The 26,323-nt window shown below is 45.3% G+C and overlaps 1 protein-coding gene across 4 annotated transcripts in view; it reads right to left on the bottom strand.

The window, feature by feature from the left end:
• Positions 1 to 26,323, bottom strand: part of INF2 (inverted formin, FH2 and WH2 domain containing) — a 39,671-nt gene that overhangs the window by 7,586 nt on the left and 5,762 nt on the right. For 3 of the 4 annotated variants that reach the window (XM_030452006.1, XM_030452005.1, XM_030452004.1), the window contains exons 2-18: positions 12,988 to 13,396; positions 11,724 to 11,839; positions 11,054 to 11,213; positions 10,261 to 10,294; positions 9,090 to 9,231; positions 8,845 to 8,986; positions 7,480 to 8,325; positions 6,083 to 6,228; positions 5,936 to 5,997; positions 5,222 to 5,324; positions 5,052 to 5,137; positions 4,437 to 4,537; positions 3,058 to 3,128; positions 2,837 to 2,944; positions 1,784 to 1,854; positions 1,044 to 1,164; positions 365 to 529 (exon numbers count right to left, since the gene is read on the bottom strand). In XM_030452006.1, the coding sequence (XP_030307866.1) occupies positions 365 to 529; positions 1,044 to 1,164; positions 1,784 to 1,854; positions 2,837 to 2,944; positions 3,058 to 3,128; positions 4,437 to 4,537; positions 5,052 to 5,137; positions 5,222 to 5,324; positions 5,936 to 5,997; positions 6,083 to 6,228; positions 7,480 to 8,325; positions 8,845 to 8,986; positions 9,090 to 9,231; positions 10,261 to 10,294; positions 11,054 to 11,213; positions 11,724 to 11,839; positions 12,988 to 13,381 (2,868 nt within the window). In that variant the 5' untranslated portion in view covers positions 13,382 to 13,396. Of the gene's footprint in view, positions 1 to 364; positions 530 to 1,043; positions 1,165 to 1,783; positions 1,855 to 2,836; positions 2,945 to 3,057; positions 3,129 to 4,436; positions 4,538 to 5,051; positions 5,138 to 5,221; positions 5,325 to 5,935; positions 5,998 to 6,082; positions 6,229 to 7,479; positions 8,326 to 8,844; positions 8,987 to 9,089; positions 9,232 to 10,256; positions 10,295 to 11,053; positions 11,214 to 11,723; positions 11,840 to 12,987; positions 13,397 to 26,323 lie in introns of those variants that run through there. The other variant, XM_030452007.1, reaches the window with a different exon arrangement.

Raw genomic sequence — 26,323 nt, 5'->3', positions numbered from 1 at the left:
TTTACTACACATCCCCTGAGTATGTTTGCTCTGGTTGGAGCAAATGGTTAAGCTTTATAAACCCATGACTCTAAAGCTTATGCACTTGACTTCAAAGCATTTTTTCAATTCTGTAGCTGAAGCTGCACCAAAATCACACATCACAAGAGGGCCAGGCCAGGAGCACCAGCACTGCATGAGGATGCAGCACAGCTGGGATGAGACTACCCTTTCCTAGGTGACCCCATGACAAGTGCTGAAAGGACAAGGTTTTAACCAGCACCCTGCCCCCAGTAGATCTGGGTACCTGTCCCACCCTAGGCTGCTGGAGCAGAGGCATGCACCAGAACCAGGACTGCTCAGCATCCTGTGCATAGACACTGACCTTCAGGGCTCGGATGAAGAGATCTCTGAAGGTCTTCATGGTGCTAAATATGTCCTCTAAGGACAACTTGCTTGGATCTTCACAAAGATAATTTGCAAGTTCTTCTCTCTTCCTTTCAATGCTGTCAAATTCTTCTTCCAGCTTCTGGGAGGCATCAATGCTATCCTGAAATGCATTTAATATACACAGTAAAACACCATCCAGAGGACAATGAGTGAAGTGCAATTAAAGAAAACGATGACAGCATAAAAGCTCCAAGCAGGGCCCTTTGGAGGGTCTGCCTCCAGCAGACTTTATGGGGTGGGAAGAGACACGTCTGCAGATGATCTTCACTCCTAGTGACTGCTGTGTCAGTTTAGGGGTGACTGGAACAAGACAGGGAAAGTTCAATGCAAACCTTAATTCCAAGAGAAGAGTTTTACTCTGGTGATTCCCACAAAGTGAGGAGTCTTCACTCAAAGTGAGGAGCCACACAACAGAGTGGAGAGCAGATGGGACAGGGGCTCAGGTATCTAGGCTTGGGGTGGCAAATAAACACCAATGCTGTGACACAGCAGCCTATTTCCAAATCTGAGCAGCAATATTTTCCACCCTTCCATGAGCTTCCTTGGCTGCATGTGCACCATGCACTGCCTCTATGTGTGTTATGGGGAAGATATGAGGGTGCTTCACTACTGACCTGGATAGGTTTCTCATACTGTTGTTTCACATCATCGTTTGACGATAAGACTTTTCGCTGAAGCTCCAGCAACTTCTTTAAATTGGTACCAGACTCGGTGCGTATAATATCAAGATTAATTCTGAAATCACAGAGAACCCTCCCATTAGTTGTCACTCCAGCATCTTGCACTGACCAGAGAGTGGGCATGTCCGAGCTGGTGGTTTGGTTATCCTTCTGCTTTCCACTACTTCACTGAAATGAAACCTGAGCTCTGAACTTCCTGTGCAGTCCAGGCTCATGGAAAACCCCATCCACAGCACTTATGAAAAGGCTGCCAGATCTACCTGAAATTTGTGTACTGAGATGATGAATGCCAAAAAAGTCCATCCATTCAAAGGGCTGTTCTTGACCCTCAGAGCCTGGCATTAGCTCGCTTTCCCTGCTTGAAATGCTTCTCAATAGTTGGCCTTCAGAAGCTCCTGCTACCACAGTGGCAGTGCAGATTTCGGAAGAGCCTGAGGGGGAGCATTCACTGAACACTCTGCAAATTATAGCCCTAAGTGTTGCCAGCTGTAGTAGGACTATCATATATTAAAGGGGTTTCAACATTCATCAGCCACATCTTTCAGTTAAAACTAAGTAAAATGCCATCTTGTTAATGTGCTACACCAGCTGTGTGTGCACTGATTTCTGGCACATTGTTGATGGGGATTTTTTTTTTTTTGTTTTAATTTGAAGGAAATGAGACACAATTTTACCCGGCTGCTTTTGAAACATATTCAAGATCCTTTGGCAATTCCAATAGGTCCACGTGTCTGTTTTCTACTTCCTGAAGTGGAAAAGAGAAAGACATGTTATTTGCTGTGTGGTAGGAGCCAAAATGAAGCTGGAAGGAAAGACATGGGCAGAAATTCCCGGAAAGGATGACTATGCCATGTCCTGTTGCTGCCCCTCCTCTGCAGTTTGCTTTGCCTTGCAGAACTGAGCCACATGCAGAACAGGATGGGGCATTCAGAGAGGGAAGGCATTGCTCCTGGCTAGAAAAACACAGAAGAGGGTTGAATGTTGATAAGTACTCATGGTTCAAAGCAAAGCTGACCTGCTGCTGAGCTCTTCATCTACCCTCTTCTGAGACACCTACACTTGGTTGTGGGAGGATGCAGCAGGACTTGGGTTTGATGTAGCCTGACACTTCCTACAGACCCAGAAGGGTATTAAATAGGCATGCATTGTATTTCTATGATTTACTTTCATAGCTGTGTTTGCTCAGGCTACTGCCAGCTAAAGAAGGGCTTGAACATGCACAAGTGGAAGGAAGGGACCTTGAGAAATGAGGAATGAAGGTGGCACAGCAGATCATGGAGAAAAAAGAAAAAAAACCCAGCAATGCAGGGAATAAGAAAGCCATGAGAGTTGGAGGGGAGCATGACAAGCTTGAGCACAGGATGGTGGAAAAGGGGGAGGCCATGGAAAGGCTGTAGAGGTGAAGGGGTACAGACCAGCCATGTGCTCTGTGATTTGTGGCTGATGATATGCAGGTTGCACAAATATGAAAAAGGAAGCCCCAGCCATTGCAGGAAAGTTGCTGGAGGAAAGCAGAACAAGTCTTAAAGTGCCCTCTCAGTAGAGTCCACAAGCAGCCTCCATCAGCCTAAGTGAATTAAACACTCCCAACTTGTGACACTCCATGGCTACATGGGAAGGATACTAATACATTAACTGTGGCATTAAGTGAAAGCAGAATAGGAGAAATAGTTCATTCTTGATAAAGTCATTTCCCTCCCCTATTGCCCAGGACTTGGCAGTGGTACCTCCAGAATATGGTGGAGCAGCGTAATGCGGGTTTGGTTTGCTTTGGTTTCTGTGAGTTTGAGCAAAGTGCTGATTTTAAACCCATCGGCATCGCCTGTGTGACTTCCCTGCAAGGCAGAACAAAAGCAGTTTTAAATCCTGTGTCCATCCAAATTACATCCCTAAAGGGGATCATCCAGAAGCCGTAATGGGGAGATGACAAGAAAAAAGAAGTCCTTACGTAGTTCAGAAAGTTTCCAACTTTGAGAATCAGTTGACAAAAGAGCGGCAGGCGATGGCTGTTAAGAAGATCTGAAAAACAAAAAATGCTTTTAAACAAAAGCCTCTGTTACATCAGTACATTTCCTAAACTGCACTGAAATTGTGATTCTCAATACCACCAAAGCAAATCTGATATTTCAACTTTGCAGACAAATGACCCAACGTGCAGAGAAATTCATTCTACATTGATTCATTTCCATGAGTTGTACAAGTTTTGTTGACTTAGGTTTCTTTCTTTCTTTACTTCTGGTCTTCCATTCCTATTGGAAAACAAGCTGGAGTCGGATCCTCCTTACTAATAGCCATCAACTCACTGCCCTTCCTGGAAGTACTCAGATTCACTGTGGGGTAGGTGAGGGTAACTGGGCTGGAATTTTACTCTTGCAGACCTCATGTAGCTGTGCAGTTTTTGACATCCCTGAGATTAGTGACCAGCTGCTAAAACCAGACACGCTTGCTCTGTTCTTGGTCTCGCATGGTGGAGGTGACTACCAGGGCATGAAGGAGACAGCCTCTGTCCTTGCTCTTACAAAGGGGGGGGGGGGTGTGCAGTGGTGTGCTTTCTGAAGCACTCAGCTTTGAGGCAGAAACAGCTCCAAAAGGACAACTGGGCTGCTGCAAAGACACTTTCTGGTGGAAGCTTCAATATATCCCAGCAGTCAGCAGGAGAAACTCCCAGTAGGACGTTTGGAGACTGGCTCTATAGGACGGGCAGCACTTGAAAGTGCCCAGAAGAGCATCATACTCTTAGCAGAGAGAAACCTTAAAAGTTTAAGCCACCAGAAGACAAAACCTATTGTGCAACCTCTCCAAGTACTCACAAAATTGGAACAGCAGCAGTTTCTAGTCCAAAATAACTAACTTTTTCTTCTGGTTCCATCTGTAGGCAGGAAAAAACTAAAGTATCACCACTTTCTGGGGGAAGTTTGAGGTGTGCTTTTCTGGCAGCAGGGGAAATTGGTGTGAGAAGGTCTGGATGTGGCAAACAATGCTGGATGAATTAGCTGTAATGGGGTCAGCTCTGCTAACTTCAGCTCCTTTCAAAGGACTGAGAAGTTTCCAATGCTCCACTGTTGAGAGTGTTTCAGAGGAATACAGCTGCTGCAGAAAAAGAGGCCTGAGGGTGAGGGAAAATGATCAGTCCTACTAAGGACTATGACCATGAGTGGAGATACCTAAGCAGCATCTTGTATTCTGCAGTGAACCCATGAATAGACCACAGGGGAGTTTTTTGTGGGGCTAGAAAAAATCTTTGCAGAACTCTAGGAGAGTTTCTGGGAATTTTCCGGCTTCCTGTCATAAAAAAAATAAATCCAGAAATCAGGTCAGGCCATTTACCTTCACAGGCTCTCCGGATAGCTTGAGTTTTGGGCTGAATCATATCCAGCACAACGGTGGTCTCCTCGCAGATCAGCATGCATTCAATGCGCAGCTGGTAGCTAAAGACAGAGATTAATTGCAAGCTTGAAGGCACCAGCACAGCAGCCTTCTTCCCACATCACTGTAAGCCTGGCAACCCCTGTCGACCACAGCCACATCAAACCTGGGTCTGTGGCTTGTGGAGAGAGACAAGGGGCTGTTGCTTGCCTTGGGGACCAGTGGGGATGCAGTTTCTGCTGACACGCTGTGATCAGTAAAGAGAAAACCATGCTTGGGTTTGCCCTCCTTGGCACTGCATTTGGTACTGACTTTCAGCAATTTATGTGTATTGCTTGGGCAGGTCTCACCTGGGTCTGGGACAGCTTCTGCTACTTCAGAGGGAGAGGAGATGCTGGAACAGCAACTGCCCTTCCCCTAAGGGTAAAGGTGAAAGGGCTGGCTCTACATTGGAAGGAGGAATACACCAGCTATGTCCATGAGTATCTGTCTGAGAGGTTCCTATACAGGAACTTAAGCTTTCCAGAGGGAAACTCAGAAAAAGACTGGGCTGAAGCTCATGACCAAACCCCTTACCTTGGAATCTGAAGGAGGAGAAGATAAAACTGATCTGCGTTTGCAAGTTTTGATTTCTCTTCTTTGAAGGCCTTCAGATTTTCTATCTAATGAAAAATAAAGAATCAAGATTGCAGAACTGCACTGCATGTTGAGCTCTGTGAACTACGGGTACAATTTTTCCTCCTGACCTCATGCTTTTCAGGCAGCAGCTTCAGCAACTGCTTCAGAACCTCAACATCAAACTTGGTCCGGTCCCCATTCTGGACCATGGCAGCCACCTCTTCATTGGAGCTGCAGAGAGGAGGAGCAGAGTTACCATCACCCAAAGACTCCTCTTTCATAATCACATGCCACTGAGACATGTAGCTGTGCAAATGCTCCATGCTTTCTTTAGTGAGAGCCACAAAAATCCATAAGGAAAGATACGTCCCTGTGATTAACTCAGTATGAGTCCCCACGATTAACTCATGATTTTGTTTCTGAGCCGCCTCTAGTGAGGCCAGAAATCAATCCTGCAACTCACAAGATTGTCTTTGGCATCTGATTACCTAAAAAACCAAGTTATTCTTAACTTCTCCATTAGCCCTGTTTTGACGTACTCTGACCTCCAGAGGTGTCTCATAGCCTAAGTCACCATAGGAGTTTGTGCCACAACTTTATAGTAACGTGGAGATGTAACACCTTTTCCAGCTTACAGGATTTTCTAGCTAAGAATGCGATTAAACCCCATAAACCCAGTATTTTATAGATAGTATAGGAGAAACTGGGAAATGTTGAGATGTTTCAGTAACACAGACCACAAAAGCACATTGTCTAGAATAGATTTCTTGAGGACCTTCCAGATACTATGCAAAACCTGCTCAAACTTTCATCAACTGTCATGAAAATTGGCCATATCTTACCATTTAAATTGCTTCAAAAATATGTTCAAATTGAGACTTTTCTTGGAGTCCAAAAATGTGATCTTCATTAAAGAAAAAGAAGATATCTCATATTAGATGAGAGTGTGCAGTGATCTTTATGCTAAAGAACGAGAGGGACCTTCTCACCTCCTTCGGTTCTGCCTTCACCGGTGCAGACGTTTTCTCCTTGGGGGTTGTTTGTGGAAAGCAGAAGAGCTGCTCTATGCTTGTGTAATTGGGCTCTATGGTTTCCTCGCTGCTGCTGCTCACTGAAGCCCATATTGAGTGACTTTCTGGAAGAAGACAAGGTGTTCAGACTGGCTACAAAGGCAGCTGAGAGTTTCTGGATTTTGGAGCTATGTGAGTTGCTAGAAGGGGCACTTCTCAGAAGATGAATATGTAAGAAAAGATGTATTAGTCCTGGACAAACACTAAATATTGAGGAGGAAAAACTGCTATAGGCAGGATACAAAAGGACCTGAAGGGTATTTAAACCTGATGCTTGACCCCAAGATGTGCTGGTAAGGGGCTGGAGCACCTGGCACGCAGAGACTGTACAACCCCATCTCTCCCCTGTACAATTCATTCTCTTCCATAGCAGGCAGACCAGATCAGCATGAGAAGGACCTCATCCATTTCTTTCCTAGTCCCATGGCTGATGTAATTTTTGCTTCCTTGCATGCTTGCTGAGGAACTGTCCACAACCTTGACATTTCCTGATTGTGACATTCCTCTATTTTTCATTTTATAACTGATCTTCTTGTATAATGCTGGCTATAGGACTGCTTGAATTAATTCCCACTGCACTTTCTTAAACATCTTTTTTTTTTTAAAAAAAGAAAACATCACACAAATGTGCCTGTAGAAGTCTCTACTGAAGTAATGCAAATTAACTGTGCTTCTGGTTGAAAATACACCTTATTTAGACTTCCCCTTCAAACTTCCATGCAGTGGGTATCTTACTTGTCTAAGACAAAGCTGACCTTGCCTGTTCTGGTTTCTTCTCACATTTCATTATGCTCTTTGGATACATCAGGAGAGGGAAATGTGACCCAAAAATCAAGAGACAAGTCAATGATTCTCGCAGCTCTCCAACTCTTTCAATGTCCTTCTCAAACTGTGATATGATCCTTATCTGCACTCTTACTCATGACCTTAATATACCCAAGTGCCAGAACAGATGAACTGGGAATGAGAGGCTGGGGAGCCCAGATCAAGGTCAGTTCTGAACTCAAGCCTAACGTGTGTCGTCATAAACTAGGGAAATGGGAAAGGAGGAAAAGGGAAAACCCTCTTCCTTCTTTTAACTTCAAAGGTTTTTAGTTATAAACGAGCTATTTCCAACTACAAATTTGGTTGGAATTATGATTATATTCTATTAGCTATTTCAAGCTACTTTTATTTGCTTAAGCTCTGCAGGTTGGATGTAATAGAAATCAGGGAAGTTCTGTATCAGCTCTGTCACACTTGGAAAACTCAAAGACAGTGTTTTCTCCCCTTGGTTGACACTAAAGCAGCAGTGACTTTATGACAGAAGCACCCACCTCTCACCACGTTAGAGGGCAGCTTCTGCCAGTTCAGCTTCTTCATTCTCAACGTTGGTGTCTTCACTGTCTTGTGGGGAGGCCTGCCCGAGCCCAGAGGGAAGCTGAACTGGGAGGCCACCACGGCTTCTATATGGTCTCCTGTCATGCCAGGAAGGAGGGGTGGAGGAGGAGGGATGCCACCCATGCCAGGCAATGGGGGTGGGGGTGGAGGGATGCCACACATGCCAGGTAGTGGGGGTGGAGGGGGAGGGATGCCACCCATGCCAGGCAATGGGGGCGGAGGGGGAGGGATGTTACCCATGCCAGGCAATGGGGGCGGAGGGGGAGGGATGTTACCCATGCCAGGCAATGGGGGTGGAGGGGGAGGAATGCCACCCATGCCAGGTAATGGGGGTGGAGGGGGAGGGCTGTTACCCATGCCAGGCAATGGGGGTGGAGGGGGAGGGATACCAGGGAGTGGAGGTGCTGGAGGTGCATTCATCATGGGAGATGTGGAGGGCACAGATACTGTGCCAGGGGGTGGAGGTGGTGGGGGTGGAGGTGGTGGGGTGGGAGTGGTGTTGGGGGCAGGGTTGGATGTCTCAATTGAAGCAGAGCAGGCTGTGAGCTGGGAAGATGAGAGATTCTTTTGGTTGGCAGGTGGCCCTGACAGAGTTGCTGGAGTCTTGGAGGGGTTTGATGGTCCAGTTGGGCTCTGGGCTGGCTGTGCACATGGTTCTAGCTCAGCTTGTGTGGCTCTATTCACACGCCCATGCGGACGGTTTTCAGCTCGCTTTTGCTTGTTTGGATGTTTCTTGATAGATAGCAGCCTCTCGATGACTTCTTCAACTGTGTTACCTTGGACTAGAGAAATGAGTCAGGATCAGAGAGAGGATGGGGCCCAATGGTTGGTTCAGGCTATTCAACCCTCACCAAGAAGCAAATCCACTTCCTGGTGTCACTTTACACAACAACTGCACTTTTAGCTTCCAGACAATTCCCTTCCCATGGTCCTGGCCAGCAAACACTGTTCTGAACACACCAGTCAGCAAGACGAGCTGGCACCAGTAGCAGGATGCCAATGGGCACAGGTTCCCCCTGACTCCTACAACCCAAAGCTCAGGGTTTAACCATCAAAGCAAGACTGTGAATCTTGAGCCCAGTGCTGAATGTGGTCAGCTGTCACTGGGATCTGCAGGGTTATGGTTTCACATCAAGATGTGACCCTGTGCAGGAGGTGTAGCTTTATTCCAGCTTCTGTTCAGCTCTTAGTAATTCCCACAGATTATTTCCTATGCATTTGGGAAGGACTTCTGTGGGCAGTGGGTGGGACAAGGGAAAGCAAGAAGAAAGTGCAAAGCTAGATGGATGTGCCATTCTTACTGTCATTTGCCAGCAAAAGGGCTCTGTTCACTACTGCATCCAATGACTCCCACAGCAAGAGGCTGGAGTGGTGAGATGGTTCCAAGTGCAGCAAGCTCTGGAGTATGGATAGCAGCTGGATGGAGACTGGAGAGCGGCTCACCTGGAAGACAGGGCAGCTTTCCATCACAGCAAGGCTGGTTCCAAGCAAAGTGTGTTAACTTTGCCACTGCACAACTTTGTGTCCCACGTGAGGGCCTACTTACTTTATTGAACAGAGAAGAAAAGACCTCATGATGGTCGTTCATGTTTATCCCATCACATATCTTTAATAATTCCTCATCATCTTCTATTTTGAACTCCTCAAATGTATCACACTGGATAAGCAGATCCTCCTCCTCTATGTCTCTGCAATATTACAGCATTAATTTTCACTGGAGAGCCCTTCAATGAGTTTCATAAAATCAGTTTTGGATTCTATCTCTTTGTTTCTCAGATTCAGCTGGTTGATGTTGAAAGTAACCAACTCTATCTTCTATAAAGGATAAAATGCCATCAGTGCATCCTTTCTTGAACTGAATGTGCCTCTTTCTACAGTCAACACATATAAAAAATAGGGACTTTTAATGGCATAACCTGGCCCAATGTATACTTTGTATGGACTTCTCCTAGGAGCTGTAACAAGAATGGCACTGTCAACTTTTTAAAACTGGGCTGCCTTCTTTTCTTTTTTTTAAAGTAATTGAAAATATTGCAGTGATATTTCTGTTTGCAAAACTTCCTTCACTGTCATTCAAAATTTGATTTTAAAAAAACATCAAAGACTCTATAGTCAACTTTTGCAGCCTTCTTGAAACTACTCAGTTCAGGAACTCCAACCCTGCTTGGTGGCAATATTGAAAGATCTTCTATTCTCTGACTTTTATGGGGTTGAATGGAGCAATTCTATTTACCAGCCCATGTATAATGCATTCTAGAATTTATCATGGGTGTTTCTGACAGAACATAATTTTAAAATTAAGAAGCTGTGAAGACAAGTATGTCCAGATGTACATTAACAAACTGTTTCAGCTGGATGGTTCTGGGACCAACACCAGGAGTGAAGGGTTTTTGAATACAGCAAGATTCTCAGGGAGCCCACAGCATCACTTCAGGCTCAATCTGAAACACAGCCTCAACAAGGATGTCACTGAGCTGTGCTCCAACTTTGCCCAGAGCCTCTGTCAATGCCATCTGCACCAACAGCTGTCCCCTTGATACTGTGGTTGGCAAGAGCATCTTAACTCTGGCCTAATGCCTCTCGTTCCCATGTAAAGGGAGCACACAAGCATGGTCCTGGGTACACTTCAGACAAATAAAGGCTGGTAAGTATTAAGTTTCCACAGTGACATTACTGTGACTCATTTATAAAAAGAAAATTTAAACAGTGATCCTTACCTCAGCTTGTCTAAAATATCCAACAGCTGAAGCCCTGGGGAAAAAAACAACAAACAAAAGGATATATTTGCATTATAACCTACTTGACACTGATCTGTTAGGATCTTTACATGAAGTTATGCTTATAAACACTTTAAATAAATATTTTCAGATTAATCTGTCAAAGCAGGTAGGGTCATATGGTAGATGAAGAGACCTGGGGTATACATATCTGCAGCTGCATGAATCACTGCAGCATCCCCATGGAGTTACTGAGGGACACGGGCACTTCTGGAGCATGATTCACCTCAGTCCAACTCAGACATCAAAACTCAGTCAGATGAGCAGTGTGGTCAAATGTCCCTTGGTCCTCATGGAGAGAAACAGAGCCCAGGCTCACCAGCTCAGATGTGCACATTACGTGAGGTGAATCCTAACAATGGTACATAGGATCCCAGTATTCAAGACATTGAAAGTATTTCTGAATCACAGGGCAGCCTCTGTGGCTCAGCTGAGTAGACATGGGGCGAAGAGACCTCATCTCGTCTTATGGGGAGTTTTAAAATATAGAAATGTGACCAGCTCAAGGGATGCAGTGCTGCTTGGGTGCCAGAAAAGATCAAAGCCGTAGGAAAGCATCAAAGTTAAAGAAAAGTTGTTGAAGAGAATGGAGACTGAGAAAAGGACTCTACCTTTAACATTTTTGCAGTTTTGCTTCCCACCCCTCTTTAGTCACCTTATGGATACATCTGAATATAAAACTGCCCTGTGCTTGGCAACTTTCTCCAAAGTTAGGTGCAATAAACGTCCTTACCGATGAACTCATTTCTAATCTGTGTCCTTGTTCTTAGCTCTTCTTTACCCAGTATGATGGCATTGATAGCACTCAGCAGTGTCACCATGTATGGCACATTATCTGTGTTGGAGAGCTCATTCATGATGACACTGAATCGATACTGCTGGTTCTTCACACTCTGTCAAAAACACGAGTGATATTTCTGTTTACACAGTTCAGGAACGTCTACCACTTCGGTGCATGCTCTTAGATACAAATTAGCATCTTAAAACCTCTCAGTTTATCCCATTGTAGCTACAAGTAAAAGCAGCACTCCTCTATGATGGAGCAGAGGCTGGTTAGCAAAGAAAGTCAGTGAAACTCCTATTAGATCCCTTTATGCTTTCTGCAAAATGATGCAACTACCTAAGCTTGTGGCCAGTGAAACCCATGGCCAGTGAAACCCTCCATCCATTTTGGTAATCTTGGAGTGCTTTTCCTGGCAGAAAGGACTTTGTGGTTGTCAGTCATCTGTCTAGATAAGTCAGACAGCACTCCTGTGGATTAGACCAAATTTCCTACAGATTTCACCTTGTAAATCCCTGCCTCTCTTATCAAAATCATAAGAAATGACCTTAATTTTCATCCCTTTTCTTTGGGACATGGATCTACTTGCATGGAGACCCTCCTGCTACAGCCCAGCACTTGCCTTGTAATGGTCCAGGGCATCCAAAGCCAAAGCATGTCCATCTGATGAGTAAATGCACAGTGCAGCCAGGAGCTCAAAGACTTGCTTTTTGACCATGACATTAGTTGTGTCAAGTGCTGGAGGAAAAACAGAACAGTTTAAGGCAGAGTTTCTAATGACACATCAATGTGCTGAATTTCAGTGTCTTCTGCTACCTGGCTTATGACCAATGGTAAAAAAAAAAAAAAGAAGATTGAAGGAATGGATCCAGTATATGGAACATGGGAAAGACCTCTATAAAAAGATCTCTTTTTCTGTTTCTCCTAGCCCTATAGCCATATGTGGTAGTAACATCTAGTGGGAACAGTAAATGCTAATTCAGGTATGCTATTGGCATTCTGGTGCTGCCTGTAGTTGGTTCATCTTTTCCACATACCAGTGGTGCACTGTAACCGTAGCCAAAGTCTCAGCATTTGCATCCACACATTTTATTTCCCATTTTCACACATGGGTGTTTTCTAGAACAGCAGATGAACAATATTCCTCAGTTAATGAGTCTTATTTTTAGTGCAGAAACACACAATGTGCATACCAAGGAAGAAAGAGGACTTCAGAACTGAAGAGGGGGGCAAGCTAGCTTTCTCACTAAATGCATTTTAAAGAGCTATTAATAGGGGTTTCTGGACACAGCTGTGACCTTGGCTTGGTGGAGCAGCATAGAAGCTATTCTCCCAGCACCAACATCATTACGTGCTGTACAGTAAGTCCTAGGAGATGCCCTGATGAGTTTCATACCTAACTATGAGACAAGAGAATGGCAGGAGAAAGTCCATAGTATTACCTACCGTCTTCTAAAAGCAATCGGCTGAGCAGCAGAGAGAATGGGCTCTCCTGAATCTAAACCATGCCACCTTCCCTCCTCTTTACAGGCTACAAGTCTCCAAGCCCTTTTAGTTCCTCTCCCTCTGCCCTTGGGGCTCAGAAAGACTGAACAGCAAATGTCTCCTGACTTCTCATGGCCACACACATCTGAGACTGGGTTTTACCCCTGGCTTCTCTGGGAACTATAAAGACATCTGCATGGAACTGAGCCCACCTAAACAGCATGGGGTGGCAAAGGCAATGCCATTTCTAAGAAATATTATTTTAAAGAAGAAAACTACCTCTTTCATTAATCAGTTGTGATCAACAACTTGCCTGGTGCATGGCAGGTGGGTAAGCAAGAGAAAAGTCATATCCCCAACATGCTGCATGTGATGGGTGAAGCAGAAGGATGCTTTCTCACCTTGAAAAAGTTTTCTGACGTAGCCCTCGTTGCTCACAATGTATTTGATGCCTTTGTGGGAGTTCATGACTGCTCGCACACAGTTAATGCAGGTGAGCTGAAGCAAGGCATCAGAGATCCTGGCCACTCCTCGCCCAGACAGCCTGTCCAGGGCCTCTAGGAGGAGGTCAAGACCACACAGCTCCAGGAATTGGACCATCCAGGCATCGTCACTGTTCTCCAGCCTCTTCTTCAGCCCAGAGTAGTTCACCACCGATGGCATTTGCAGGAGACGGATGCAGAGTTCTGGTTCTGCATTTTCCAGGTTGGCCTCTGACTGGTCGGTCTCCTGGGGTCCGAGTTTCTCTTTCAGGGCAGCCCACTTCTTGTGGGCACCTTCCTTTTTGACTGACATCTTGAATGCTTTATCCTGAAAGGCAGAAAAAAGACAGAGTGAGAAGTTTGTCTGAGCTGCCCCTCCAGTCCTGGTTTTCCTCCTAGAAATCAGGATGTAAAGCTGATCTGCAGCAGGTCTCCAGCTCTGAAGCACACAGGGCACACACTGGAACCAGTCCTCTGTTGAAGAAACTCAATATATCCCCTCCTTAACCACACACATTACATTCAGGCCCTGAAAACTCTGTAGAGAGACTTTTACCACATTTAAGCCAGCAAATACAACTTTAACAGTAACCAATTTACATCAGTCAATAGCCACTACCTGTTTTCATGCAGTGAAAGGATAAGGTTGGAAGTGGCATTATCAGCTCTGAACTCCCTGTGCCCATTAAACCACTTCAAAATCTCACTGTGCTGAGAGGCTTTGCAGTTTCTAAGCATTTGTAATGGGATGGAGAAGTAATTTTGAGCCTATCCTGCTCATAAGAACATCCTATCACCCACTTATTTTTTGGTTGGTTTTTTTTTTCTTTCAACTGATGTGGAGGTTAGTTTTGCAGCCCTCAATCTCTTCCTGTCTGCTGTAATAGCAAATAGATTTGCAAAAGTAGTGATTGTGCGTGATAATGTGAAAGCCTGGCAGGTTGCAAGCAGAAGGAGGCCATAAAAAAAGCCAAAAAACCCCAAAACCTGTGTCTTTTTGAAGATGGGGAGCATCTCTTCAAGGCCCATCTTCCTAGAGGACATGGCACACCATGGCCATGCTGTTAGCAGCAAGGAAGGTGACGAGCTGCTTCAGCAAAGCCAAGTCTAATTAACCCTGGGTGACAAATTTTATGTTTTAGGCAGGATCCTTATTATTCAGACACAGAGTAGGTTATACAATACGAGTCCTTTTCAAAGCTGAATGCCATCATTTTAAAGCTGAATTGCTCCCAGTGAGGACAGCTGCCCCCTGGAAGGGGGACAAACCTGGAGCTGGCTGCTGGACCCAAAGCCAGCTGTTAACACTTTCTCCCCTCCCTGTTGTCCCACTGCTTCCCAGGTTGGTGATGTCCCACAGAGCTCAATACAACCAGTTGGCCCCCAAATCCCAGCACCTGAAGAACTGAAGGGATTATAGGAGAGTCTGCTTCCCCTTTACCAGCTCCCACACAAAGGTTTCTAGACCTGCAGTGTGTAGGAAAAGGCTTGAAAAATCTAAACTGAAAGTTTCTGAAAGGTTTTATTTGGTAGAAAGCAAAGATAAAGGGTGCAGCATTTACAAATACTGGAAATAATCTTATTAGTTTAAAGCCTGTCATGTGATGTTTTCCCTGGGAACTGCAGTGTTGAGAAAGGTCCTGGCTGATTCATCACAGCAGACCTGTGGGTCATTTTGGTAGTCACCCCTTAGGAAATAAGATGCCAATAAGTTTGCATACTAATTTATGGTAGGGATTTAGGGCATGATATTATGGACCTCAACATGCCTCTTGGAAAGATGTCAAGTGCAGTGGTATGGGATATTTGAGAGGGCTTGAACCACACCCCTGGGGCAAGCTGATGGTGGAACCTGACAGAAGCACTCGGCTCACAGAATCACAAACTGTGTTGGGTAGGGGTCTGGGGAGGGGTGGAGTTTGCTGGATATGGTGACTGAAAATCTCTTTAGAGAGCTCTGGTGAAACCCTCTTGCAGAGTTTCCCTTTGCTCTCATAAGGAAAGAATCAACCAAACACCCAGTTGTTCACAATTCTGTTCTCTGAGAAAATGATGGTCATGTTAGAAAAACTTAAAGCTGTCAATCTATCACCTGAGAACACACAGTACAGCTGAAAAGTAGCAAAAAGGACCACATAGAAAAGAAAACCCAAGCAACAAACCCTCTTGCCAAAGTACAGACTTGAATTTCTAAGATTTGTCATCACTGTCTGCAGCCCAGAGCCCTTACTCACTCCTGGGAAAATCCTCGGTGGAATTAGTCACCCCTAAACAATCCTCTGCACCCAAGCTCAGGAATTTGGGTTAGGCTTAGTGCAAAGGAGAAGAGAAATCCTCCCTCCCTGGAGGGAAAGAAGTGAAACTGTCCTGCCCCACGGTAACAGCCCTGGCACTGGGGCAGTGTCCTACACTTCCCACCACAGTAAATTTCCAGTTGTAGAGCTGGTGAGTTTTAGAGCTGCAGACTGGGCTGTGTATGGAACCCAGGGTCCTCTTCCAGTACCTGGGGTCAAGGCAAGACCTCCAGCACGTAGCAGTGCTGAGTGAAGCAGCACTCATCCTGCCCAGCCCTGTTCTTTGTTGGTTTCCCCAAAGACCCAAGATCCCTCAGTCTCCTGTCTGGAAAGAGGAATTGACTGTCTTGGATTTTTCCACCACTGCACAGGGGATGGGCTCAAACTCAAGGGCTGGTAGCAAGGTCCAATCTCTGCTCACTGGGTGGGATTCATCCCTCCTCTTGGCTCTGCTGGTAACCCAGGCTCTTTCCTCTCCCAAAGTGAATGTGTGTGCTGAGCAGAGAATCTGGTTTGGGGCCTTTTTGTGTGCTGAGGAGCCTTGTGGTCCTGCCAGGTGAGAAAGCCTGCAGGAGCAGCTGCTGGAGGAGGACAATTCTCTCAGCTCATGGCCAGGCTCTGCCCTGCCCGGAGCTGTGCCAGCAGCTCATGCCACTCAGCCAAGGGGCTGCAGAAGGGGCTGCTGACAGCAAGCTCCCTCTCTCTCTGTGTGACTTCTTATACTCAGAAAACAACTTCTTTTATTTGCATTTGACTAAACATTTCTTATCGAAGCAGATAACAAAATGGGCTGGCTTTCTGCTCCCAGTTGTACAAATTATTTCATTGTATCTTGTATCAGCTACAGAAAGTTAGAGAGATTATAAGAGCATTATTGACTTTAGGTTTAGCTGATTTCTGAGAGTTAAGATCAGGCAGTGCAACAGGAGACAGGAAATACTGACAGAGCATCCTGTTTACCACTGGATGTGCTCTAAATTATCCTTTCCTCCTCACCTGCTCTGCACAGATATGGAGAGATGAGATACTAACTCAAGCAGGTACTCCTCCAAATGGCACTGGTTTGTGTTTTTATGCACAAAGCTGTACAAACTGGATTGATTAAATATTCTTTCACACAGAGAGTGTGCTCTTTTTGTAGAGAAGAAAAAGAGATCTGGCTAATGTATCTGATTGTAAAAAGGGAACAAATAGGCACTGTCCTATATAAACGGAAAGGAAATAAACATGGAGGAGATCGCAGTACATCTCTGCAGATGGTGTGATAAATTTGTTTACAAACACAGATATGAGTAATATATTATGAACGCAATATCTTTCCATCCTTTCCATGAGGCACAGTGTTGCAAAGCCACTCAGATACATCCCTAAAGGGCTGGTATTTTGCCTTTTAGCTGTGTCCTATTAGTAGGTAAATGATCTCAGCAGAGAGAGAGAAGAGATTAAAATGGAATGCATCTACCTGGCTGTCTCACAGAGGTCATTTAGACTATGATGGCTGAGGGAAAGCAAGTCCCCTAACAAGAAGAGACAAGGCACTAGACTTAAAAGGCTGAATTCATCTTGCCTGCTTGCCAGCAGAAGGCCATGGAAGAAGATGCAGTGGTGGAAGCAATGTCCCCAGCCTCTGTGTCCAACCATGCTTGCAGCACCCATGGTCTGCCCTCTTCTAGCATTGGTGCTGGGTGCTGCTCCCTAGGCAGCATCTTCATGATTTGTCTGTGCTTGCTGCTACTTGGACACCCACACCCCACAGCATTCACTGATAAATGCAACCCTCTCCTCATCTTGCTTCTCACCCTCAAGAGGTTGTTAGGTCTGATAGGGAATTACAAGTAAAGAAGCATTAATGCAAAAAATACTCTTCATTTTAAGAGAGTCCCCTAGGAAAACATAAAGGCATCATAAAGGCTCATGCTCTTGTACATAGCCACAGCAACACTGAGGTTCATGGTGCTAACTTTTTGGATCACTGAGTCTGCAAAGCTGTGATGTCCCCTGCATCCGTCCAACCTGGCTGATAAAATTTCCCTCTTCTTTCTTTCTGAAGCAGGTGCTTCCCAGATACAGTTTTCTGTGCCCCTCTGTCCTTCAAGTCAGCTCCTAGGGAGATGACATCTGTGGGAGATGAATCAGGGCACATCAATAACTTCTCCATCCTATGAAGCTGTGAGGAACAGAGCTGCATAGCACAGCTTTCAGTCTAAATTACTACACGCCTCCAGGATGACATGGATCACAGCAAGGACCTGGGAGGACACGTAAAAAGAGATTTCTGAAGCTAAGTATAATTGAATGGGGGAAAAAAAAGAAAAATTACAGGTCAAAACCATTCTGACTTTTTGGGAGCAGCCCCACTTCTCATGCTGCAGGATGAGGGTCAGATGGGGGAACTGCTGCTGTTCCTTGTTGCCCTTTGAAGAAGTCTGGGGGCACCCTGACCCTCCCATGCTGCCTTTGCAGCCCTCTAATCCCCTCTGCAAGGCTGCTGGCTCACACCACATGCCCCAAGGAAAAAATCTTTTTTTCTGCACAGCCCCTCCTTCCTTCCATGCCTGTTCTTGGCACACGGCAGCACGTTCTGCCTGGCTGACTGCTAATGATAGGTTTTGCTTCTGGGTAGTTCCAGTTTTCACTCTGCCACTGGGAATATGCCGAGCCATTGTGTTTTGCAACATGTCAGACTACTCAGTCACTAAAAAGAAACAACATCCTGGCTCTCTGCTTTCCAAACCCACTTCAAGAAGTGTGATGGCTTTGTTCCTCCTCTAATCTTGCTTTCACTTGTGGTATTGTGTTTTCCTGTGCAGCATCTGAGCAGCTCACGTACTTACAGGATAATGAAATCACCCTCCCACGCACCAACAGAAGCAGGGGGGACCACAAATCTCTCTTTTAGAAGCCAACCTGACCACTTGGTGTGGGCACATTCGCATCACCAGGCACTGGCAGAGTACTCAGTCTCCCAGGGGAGGTGACAGTAAGGGCACGGTGGGAAACTGAGGTGTGCAAACAAAAGGCACGATTTGCCCAAGAGATCCTTCCTCATCATGGAACCAACTGCTGCTCCATCCTTTTCCTACCATGGCCAGTAGGCTCAGCAAGCTCCAAATCTTGTTATTTTTGACCCTCAGCTCTATCAGAGGTCAGGATGAACTGTATCAGGATGATCATTTTATGATCAAAAAATTAAAATGTCTTAGAATGAGTGCCCAATCTTGCTCTGTGTTACTGAAGAAGTTAATGAAGAAGTGAGGCAAACAGGTGCTCCCATGAAGCAGCCCAAGCCACCTGTTTCCTCAGAGACATGGAAACATCACATCTTTATGGGGAGTGTTTTGTTCTCAGCAAACAAGGGAGCAGGGACACAGAGCCCACTGTTGAGTACTGCCCACAGCACAAGCTGTGCCATCCATGCATTGCCTGGGAGGGGCATGGGGCTGGCAATGTTTTTTTCTGGCACCACATTCCCAGGAAAGGACTTAAGTGCACTGACAAGAAAGAACATGACTATATTGGTATAAATGTGCATGAATTATGCCAGAATAGCTTATTCTTTTGCAAAGAAAGGAAAAACATGCTGTCCTGATTCATTCCCATCCACCACTCTCAGGATGCTGTGTGCTAGCACAGCTTCTCTCTCCTGTGCAAATACAAGCTGTGATACCGAGTGATATCTTGCACAAGAGGTAAATGTGTCCATTCCATAGGTACTGGTGGGGTTACACTGGTAAAACAAATCACCAGAACTTTCTTCCTCAGCAGTAAATAAACAAATAAATAAATCATCAGGCTGCTAAAGATACCACATACAAATGAAGCTCAGCTGTGATGCTCAGGGATGTTTATGTTATGATCTTCAGTGGCATGTAAAGCCTTATTTGTATCTAGAGGTTGCATTACCTTAGCTTCAAAGGGGTTTAAAAACACTCTCCATTACAATAGGAACCCAGTCTGAGACACTTGACAACCGATCGACCTTAATCCAGGTTTAAATCAGGTCAGTGCAGCTGTCAGACCTTTGCTTCAGAAACAGCCACTGCCACCAGGAAGACCTGGCCAGAAGCAAGGTGCCAGCTTTCCCCATCTGTTCAAGTGCCAAGTCAGCTGGAGCAATTCTAAAAGCTTTCCATGGTGGATGTGAGACCTACAGCATCCTCACACACTCTCACAGGCCTTCGGAGGCAAGGCAGAATATGGGCTGGAGGAATGCCAGGTAGTAGCCAGCACCTGCCCCAGGCAGAGCTGTCAGCTCCCAGCTGTGCTACAGCTAAAGGGGCTGCAAAGGCTTCACCCTGGTCTCACCAAGGCTTCCTCCCTGCTGCTGGCAGCAGAGCCACAAGAGCCAGAGAGGTGTCCTGAGCCCAGCTGGAAAGGAACAGGACTTGGGGCCAGATTCCCACAGAAATCCTAAGAGCATCTGCAGAGCTCCCCTGTTCCCTGCTCCAGTGCCTGCATGCTCTGGCAGAGGCAACACGTACCCACAGCAGTGACTGCAGCATCATACAGCATTTTGGGATGCAGTTTATTATTATGGGCTAGGGGTCATGGGAGAAGAAGAAGCAGTTACCCAGCAACACAGACAGTGCAGTGGTAACTTTCTAAGACTCTTCTGGTTCCCTCTCAGTGAGAAGCTGTCACACAAACAGATAATATGAGAGCCAGAACCTTTTTCTGTTTTTGTTTGTTTGTTTGTTTTTAAACACTGCCACAAGATGCCACATGGACAGAGAAAATGGACAGAGGAAAGACTTCCTACCTTGGAGCTGTGGTCAAGTTATTCTCTTCTCTCTCTCACATGATGGATCCTTCTCAACTGGCTCCCCAGCCACCTCATTTTCTCTTACTCTGCCAAGCAACCTCCAGTCAATAAAGTCCAAATCCCCTGAATGAGCATGTCTGCAAATCACACACTCTAGGAAAGTTCAACAGGATATCAGTGTCTAATAGAATGTAAACAACACTCTTCAGAAAGGTGCAAGCAAGTCACTCTTCTGTAGCCTCCAGGGAAGGCATTTGCATGTCATTTGTCACCCCTCTCATTCACTCTGTGCTGGCTGCGGGGAAGGTAACACTTCCGAACACTTCCCCATGGGCTGGGAAGGAGGAAGCCTTGCACCACTCGTCCATCTGCCAGCATGAGAAAGCAGTCCTGGCACAGGGTGACTCAGAACAGGGAAATGATCTGGCAAAGGAAAGGGGGGAAAAATAGAGAGAAAAGAAAGAAGAAAGAAAAAAAAAAAAGGGAAGAAGTATGTCTGGAGTGGGTGGGATGGAGAGCATCAGGGTGGCAGGCAGTGAGGGCAGCCCCTTGCACCTCGCAACAACCACATGGGGCTTTTTGAGTTAGTGGTACTGGGACTTTAAACACTGCAACATCTCAGAGGTTTTTGAAATGCTGAGATAGCCAGGACAGCTTAAAATAATGAGGATGTCTGACCCAGTGCTGCCTGCCCCAGGATCGATAGCTACGAGAGGGCAGCACAGCAAAGGTTGGAGGCTCAGGCAGTGTCCCCCTGGGCTGGATGACAAGATCCTATTCCTACTGAGGCACTCTGAAGGTCCTGCTGAGCCTTGGTCCAGCCTGGTTTTTATGGGTTGAGCAGGCTCTTCAGAGCTCTTTTAAACAGAAAAGATCTCTCCACCTTTCTGGTCAAGATTTCACATGGAAACAAGTTTGTGAGCCACAGCTGTAAAATGCATCCATTCTGCCTCTCAAGAGGTGTTAACAGAAAGACAGTTACCACAAAATTGTGAATATTACAACGTGGGCCATTTGAGCAGAGGCCTCCTGCCTGGCTCAGTGTAGCACTTGGACTTCAAATACATTTATTTTTTTTCTTATTCTGTCAGGTCTCTGCCCCGAACTGAACCTCCTAGATCAAAAATAGGAGCCCATAGGAAGATCTTTCCCACTTCAGTGGGAAACTCAACTCATGTACAGGAGAGCACAGCTCCACCAATACTAGAAATACACTCATCTCTCTGCTCTTTGGTCCAAATCCAGCTAGCCTTTAAGAGACAAACTTCCCCATGTGCTTTCTAATTCAGGCAGTTTTATCATAACAATTCAATGTCCAGGGAAATGACTTTGCACAGCTCCCCATCCTGCTGTAGGAAGCACTCTGAGGGCGTGTTTATCCAGTCCAAGATAAACATTAATCCATGATGGGTTTTACATCAGTGAATGCATTTTATTTTACATTACGTGTGCTCCTAGCTCCTGGTGTGTAATCCTCAAGTCCTCAAAAACTTAGTCACTACTCTGGTTCTTGGGAACATGATGGGGCTCACAGCAGGTTTTAGGGTAAAAAAAGAGAGAGAGAGAAAAAAAAAAAAGAAAGGATTGCTGCTGTTGTAAATTCCTGCCCTTGCAATCATGGAAGAAATCTAAATGGCTGTCAGCTCCCATCAGGTTTCATCTGAAGCCTGGACCTATGAGATACTCCAGAAACGTTTGTGTTCTTAGAAAGGCTGCATCATCTCCCACATAAAAATAAGAAGCAGAGAAATTGGGCTGAGGAGCAGAAAACTCATCACAGAGGCTGTAGTGCTTCTCTGTGGGCCCCACAGCACATCAACAGCCACAGCAATGGGCAGTAGCTGAGAAAAACAACAGGTTTGGCTCCCACTTTCTGTACCCAGCTCCTGTATTGCTTGTGCTACTTCCAGGTTTTGGCAGCCCTGCCTGGCTGCTGCTGGCAGCTGCCTGCACCCTCACCACACTCTAACACAGCCTGTGCAGGAGCAGCTCAGGGACCCAGAGATGCTCCTGCACCCCACTGAGCTAAGCCCCCAGCCAAGGTCCATCAACCTGTCTATCCATAGCATGGCCCTAGCAAAAGCATTTGCTTTCCAAGGCAAGACCATAAAGAGCCCATGCATGGGGCTGCTGTGTCTGCCTGAATGCTCTGGTCATTGCTTGAGTTTCCTTCCTGCCCTCTTCCTCTGGAGGAAGCAGCTGCAGCCCCATGCAGATGTGCTTGGAGAGAGGTACCAGTGGGGAGTCCTGAGGCTCATCTCCCAGGAGAGCAGAGTGCTGCCCTGGGGAGCAAAGATCTGCTCCCATACCACAAGGATGTAGGGTGTTAAGGGCAGAAATCCTTTTATGGATCCAACTCTTCATGTCTGAGCTTCTGCCCCAGCAACTTTGGTTTCAGATGGCTCAGAGGGGCTAGTGGTTTTCCCCCAGCAAATCAGCCCAATTTAACCTAATTTTCTAGTGGATGGTTCCATCGCCCTCTGAACAGTAATTACATCAAAACCAGGGAGATCAAATCAAGAAATGAAAGTTTAGTCCCACGTTAGGCAAAGGAGAGCTAAGACCCTCTAAGCTCCAGCATCACTCCAGTGCCTCTGGATTGCAGTGCAGTGGCTTCCCTGCCCACACAACACGTCTGTGAAATGCAGGAACCTGATTAAACACACAAAAATATACCCCACTTGCCCTTAGGAATTAGATTGTTCTTAATTACAGCAATCAGTGTCTTCTCACTGCTCCATGTTTATGTGACAAATCAGCTCCTGTGCCAGAGGCTTTTCTTGTAAACTGTGTCAAGGATTTTGGAAAGGAGACACCGAGCTCATTTCTGGCTGACAGAGAGAGGTGCCAGCCAGAGGTCTTCTGTGATGGTTCTTTTTAGGTGATTCTGCCCAGAGTTTATCATCCACTGCTAAATTACTAAACATGAGCACAGGCAGTATTCAAGAATTACAGGTTATTTGCCTCTGCATCTCTTGTTACCAGCTTATTGGTTTGTGCTGCTGCTATGGAGCCAGTAAAGGCAACCATGCCTTTGCAGAGGAAAAATTAAGGTATTGGGAAGAAATCTGAAAAAATCAAGCTTCTTCCATTCATCTGGGGATAGAACTCTGCATTAAGCAACTAGAAGGCTCAGTGTCAAAGGGATTAAAGTCATTGCAAGGAAGTTTGGCCAGATGAAAACATACAAATCTCTGGGGAATAGGCCAGCCCTCCCCCTGCCCTCATGCATGGGAAGGTGCCTGACCTTTTCAGGAGGACCCTGTGCTGAGGGGATGTCAGGAGATGCCAGAGGGGCTGCTGGGGAGCAGACAGGATTGGGCCAGTGATGACCTTCTCAGTCACTGAGAGTGCAGAGTGAAAGCAGCTGGCTTGCTCTCTCCTTGGGGAACAGAGACATCTGAACATCCTCAAGAGGCTGTGGGAGCAAGACAGGAGCTGCAAAGCTGACTGCTGACTCTTCTGCTTACTGAATTTTGCTACCCTCCTTGGAGACTGAACCCCCTCCAGCTCTCCTGTCACAGACCAGCTCTCTGGCTGCTTTTCTGCTGGAAATTCACTTTAGATGATGCTATCAGGATGGAAAAAAAAAATTTAAAAAAAAAAGGCTTCTGAAGTAGTCGTTATCTAATGGATTCTTCAGATAATGAAATGAAAGGACCCTGCTGCTGCTAGCATATTTCAGTATTTCTGGAAACTTTGTATTTAATAATGTCAATCTGCTTTAAACATCCAAAGCATTCACTCCACAAGTCTCTTCTACTAGGAAGCTTCTGCAACAAAATCATCCTGTTTTGGGGAGGGTGCTTCCAGTTGGAGAGATTAAACCATTAGCTGTGGGGAACTCAGTGTTTTCTTTGGACAGGTGACAATAAAATTTTCTGCCAAAATCTCTGTGCCAGCAGTTCTACCCAGAGCAAAGGGCACAGACCTGTGCATGGGTTTCTAAAGATCTATGTGCTCCTAAGCACAGGCTGAGTGAAGAGCCCAATATTTATTCAGTTTATCCTGCATACAGGTATTACACCCATGCTAGGGCTACAGGGGAACCACTGAGGCACTGCCAGGATGAGGGCTGCAGAGGCAGCTGAACTCTGCTCCCTTGCACACCCACAAGTAGTGAGAAGATGTGATTATAGAAAAAAGACTTTCTGAGCCCTGCCCTAAAGGGAGAGGCAGGCAGGTCCTATGCAGGTTTTAGCCATACTGCTCTAGCACATCCACAAACCCTCCTCACTTGAAAAAAGGTGAAAATCTTCAACCAGGGGATAGCTCTTCCCTAAAAACCAGTATGATGCAGGAGGTCCTTAGGGGAAAGGGTTGTAGGCATGACTAAGCCAAAGAGCTGCCCAGATCCATATTAATGTATATGGATGTCCCTACTGAAAAAGAGCCACTGAGACACCAAAATGGTACATAAGAGCCAGTATTTTTCCAGCTGTTCTCCAAACAGGCTGCAAACACAACTCACTCCTATCAAGATCAGTTTTCCATCCAACCACTGATGAATCACAGTGGCTGGTATCTCACCTGGTCAACAGCCCAAGAGCAAACATCCTGAACATTTTTGTTCAGATAAGGGCAAGTATAGCCAGGATTCCAAATGGCATAGGCAAAGTATATATTGCACACTCTAAGGTGAGCAGACCCAGATACTGCTAGGTACTTTTCTGTGAGTTTGAATATAAAGAAGAACTGGAGACCACGCTCAGCAGCTAATTCAAGAAATTAAGCATTTGAGCCATTTAAAATAAATTCTTTCAGAAGAGTGGCTTAGCATGATTTCAAAACTAATCCACTCTAATGATGCCTTCAGACTATTTTCTCTGCTTCTGGGTGAAAGATTTTAAGTCCTTATTTATAATGCAGTAACTGAAGAACAATGGCTGGCTTAACCTTGCACTTTGCTACAGTACTTGGTCCAGCAGTTTCAAGAGGATCTAAAGTTGTCCTCTTAGATACTATCGTTCCTGTTCAACATCAGTTTTGGAATTCATCTGGAAGGATTTAAATATGGTCCAACCAGCCAGAGGTTTCTGATGGGAAAGACTCATGCTGGGACAAAATAAATTTACTATACATAGGTCTAACTTACATTCAGGGTTTCTTATACCAATACTTTGATCTCTTTTGGTTTTTCCTGCAAAGTAATTTAAATTACTTTAAAAATGAGTGGTTGATACTGGGTTTTTTTCTTTGCAAATAAATCAATTCTTCAGTCACATCCTCAGGTCTGTGCAGTCCAAACAGCTGCACTGCTTTATGCCTGCTGAGCATGTGGCTGTCACTGATTTTCAAGAGGAAAATCACTATATTTATCTGATAAATAAACATACAACTAATATTAGGATATAATTTAATAAATGTTTCATCTCTACACATATGGCTTTCTTTAACACTTTCTTCCAGGTGTTATCAGAACAGGGTTTTGGGATATACAAGCTTGTAAATCCATTTAACTATGTGATAGTCCCTCCACCTTTCTTCTAGGTAAATAGAGGTCATATTTAAGGCTTGGTAATGGTTGCTAGGGTCCAGTCCATTTCCAGTAATGGAAATAAGAGAACTCAAAATTTATCCCCAGGCTTATACAAGAAACCTCGGGACTAAATACAAAATAACTCATGAATATTGGACAGCTTGTTCTGAAATGTGGAACTACAGTCAGTGCATAAACAAGCAAGCAGAGCCAAGCAGGCTGGAAAGCAGCTTTCCAATGAAGAAATGGGAGTAGCTCAGCCAGGCTTTGGATGCAAGCTACCAGGGAGCCCGGTGCCACATAAACATGATGGAAACCAGAAAGGAAACAAGTTATAAAATGTATCAGGGAATGTAAATACTTGTTCCCCAGTGCACCTTCAGGGTGGGCTCAAATTTGCATCACTTGTCATATAAGTCAACAAGACACATTCACAAATACTTCCTAAAACTGCAGAGCCCACTACTGAAGTGCCAGGTAAATACCATAACCCACTGATTCTTTTTCCATTTGAACTTTTTTGCTCTTGCTCAGAGCACATTTGATTAACTGCATTGTACATGCAGCTGAAAGTAAAGCCTAACAAATCCAAAGGGTTTCATTGTTTCAGCTTGTTTTGGGGTTTTCTTTTTTTTGGTTGCTTTTTTTTTGTTTTGGTTTTGGGTTTTTGTTTGTTTATTTGTTTGTTTGCTTTGTGTTTTTTTGTTTTGGGTGTTTTCT

This window comes from Calypte anna, chromosome 5A, assembly GCF_003957555.1.
Source record: "Calypte anna isolate BGI_N300 chromosome 5A, bCalAnn1_v1.p, whole genome shotgun sequence".
Lineage (NCBI taxonomy): Eukaryota > Metazoa > Chordata > Aves > Apodiformes > Trochilidae > Calypte > Calypte anna.
Note: the sequence above shows the minus strand (reverse complement) of the source record. Positions and strands in the feature narration are given on the sequence as shown.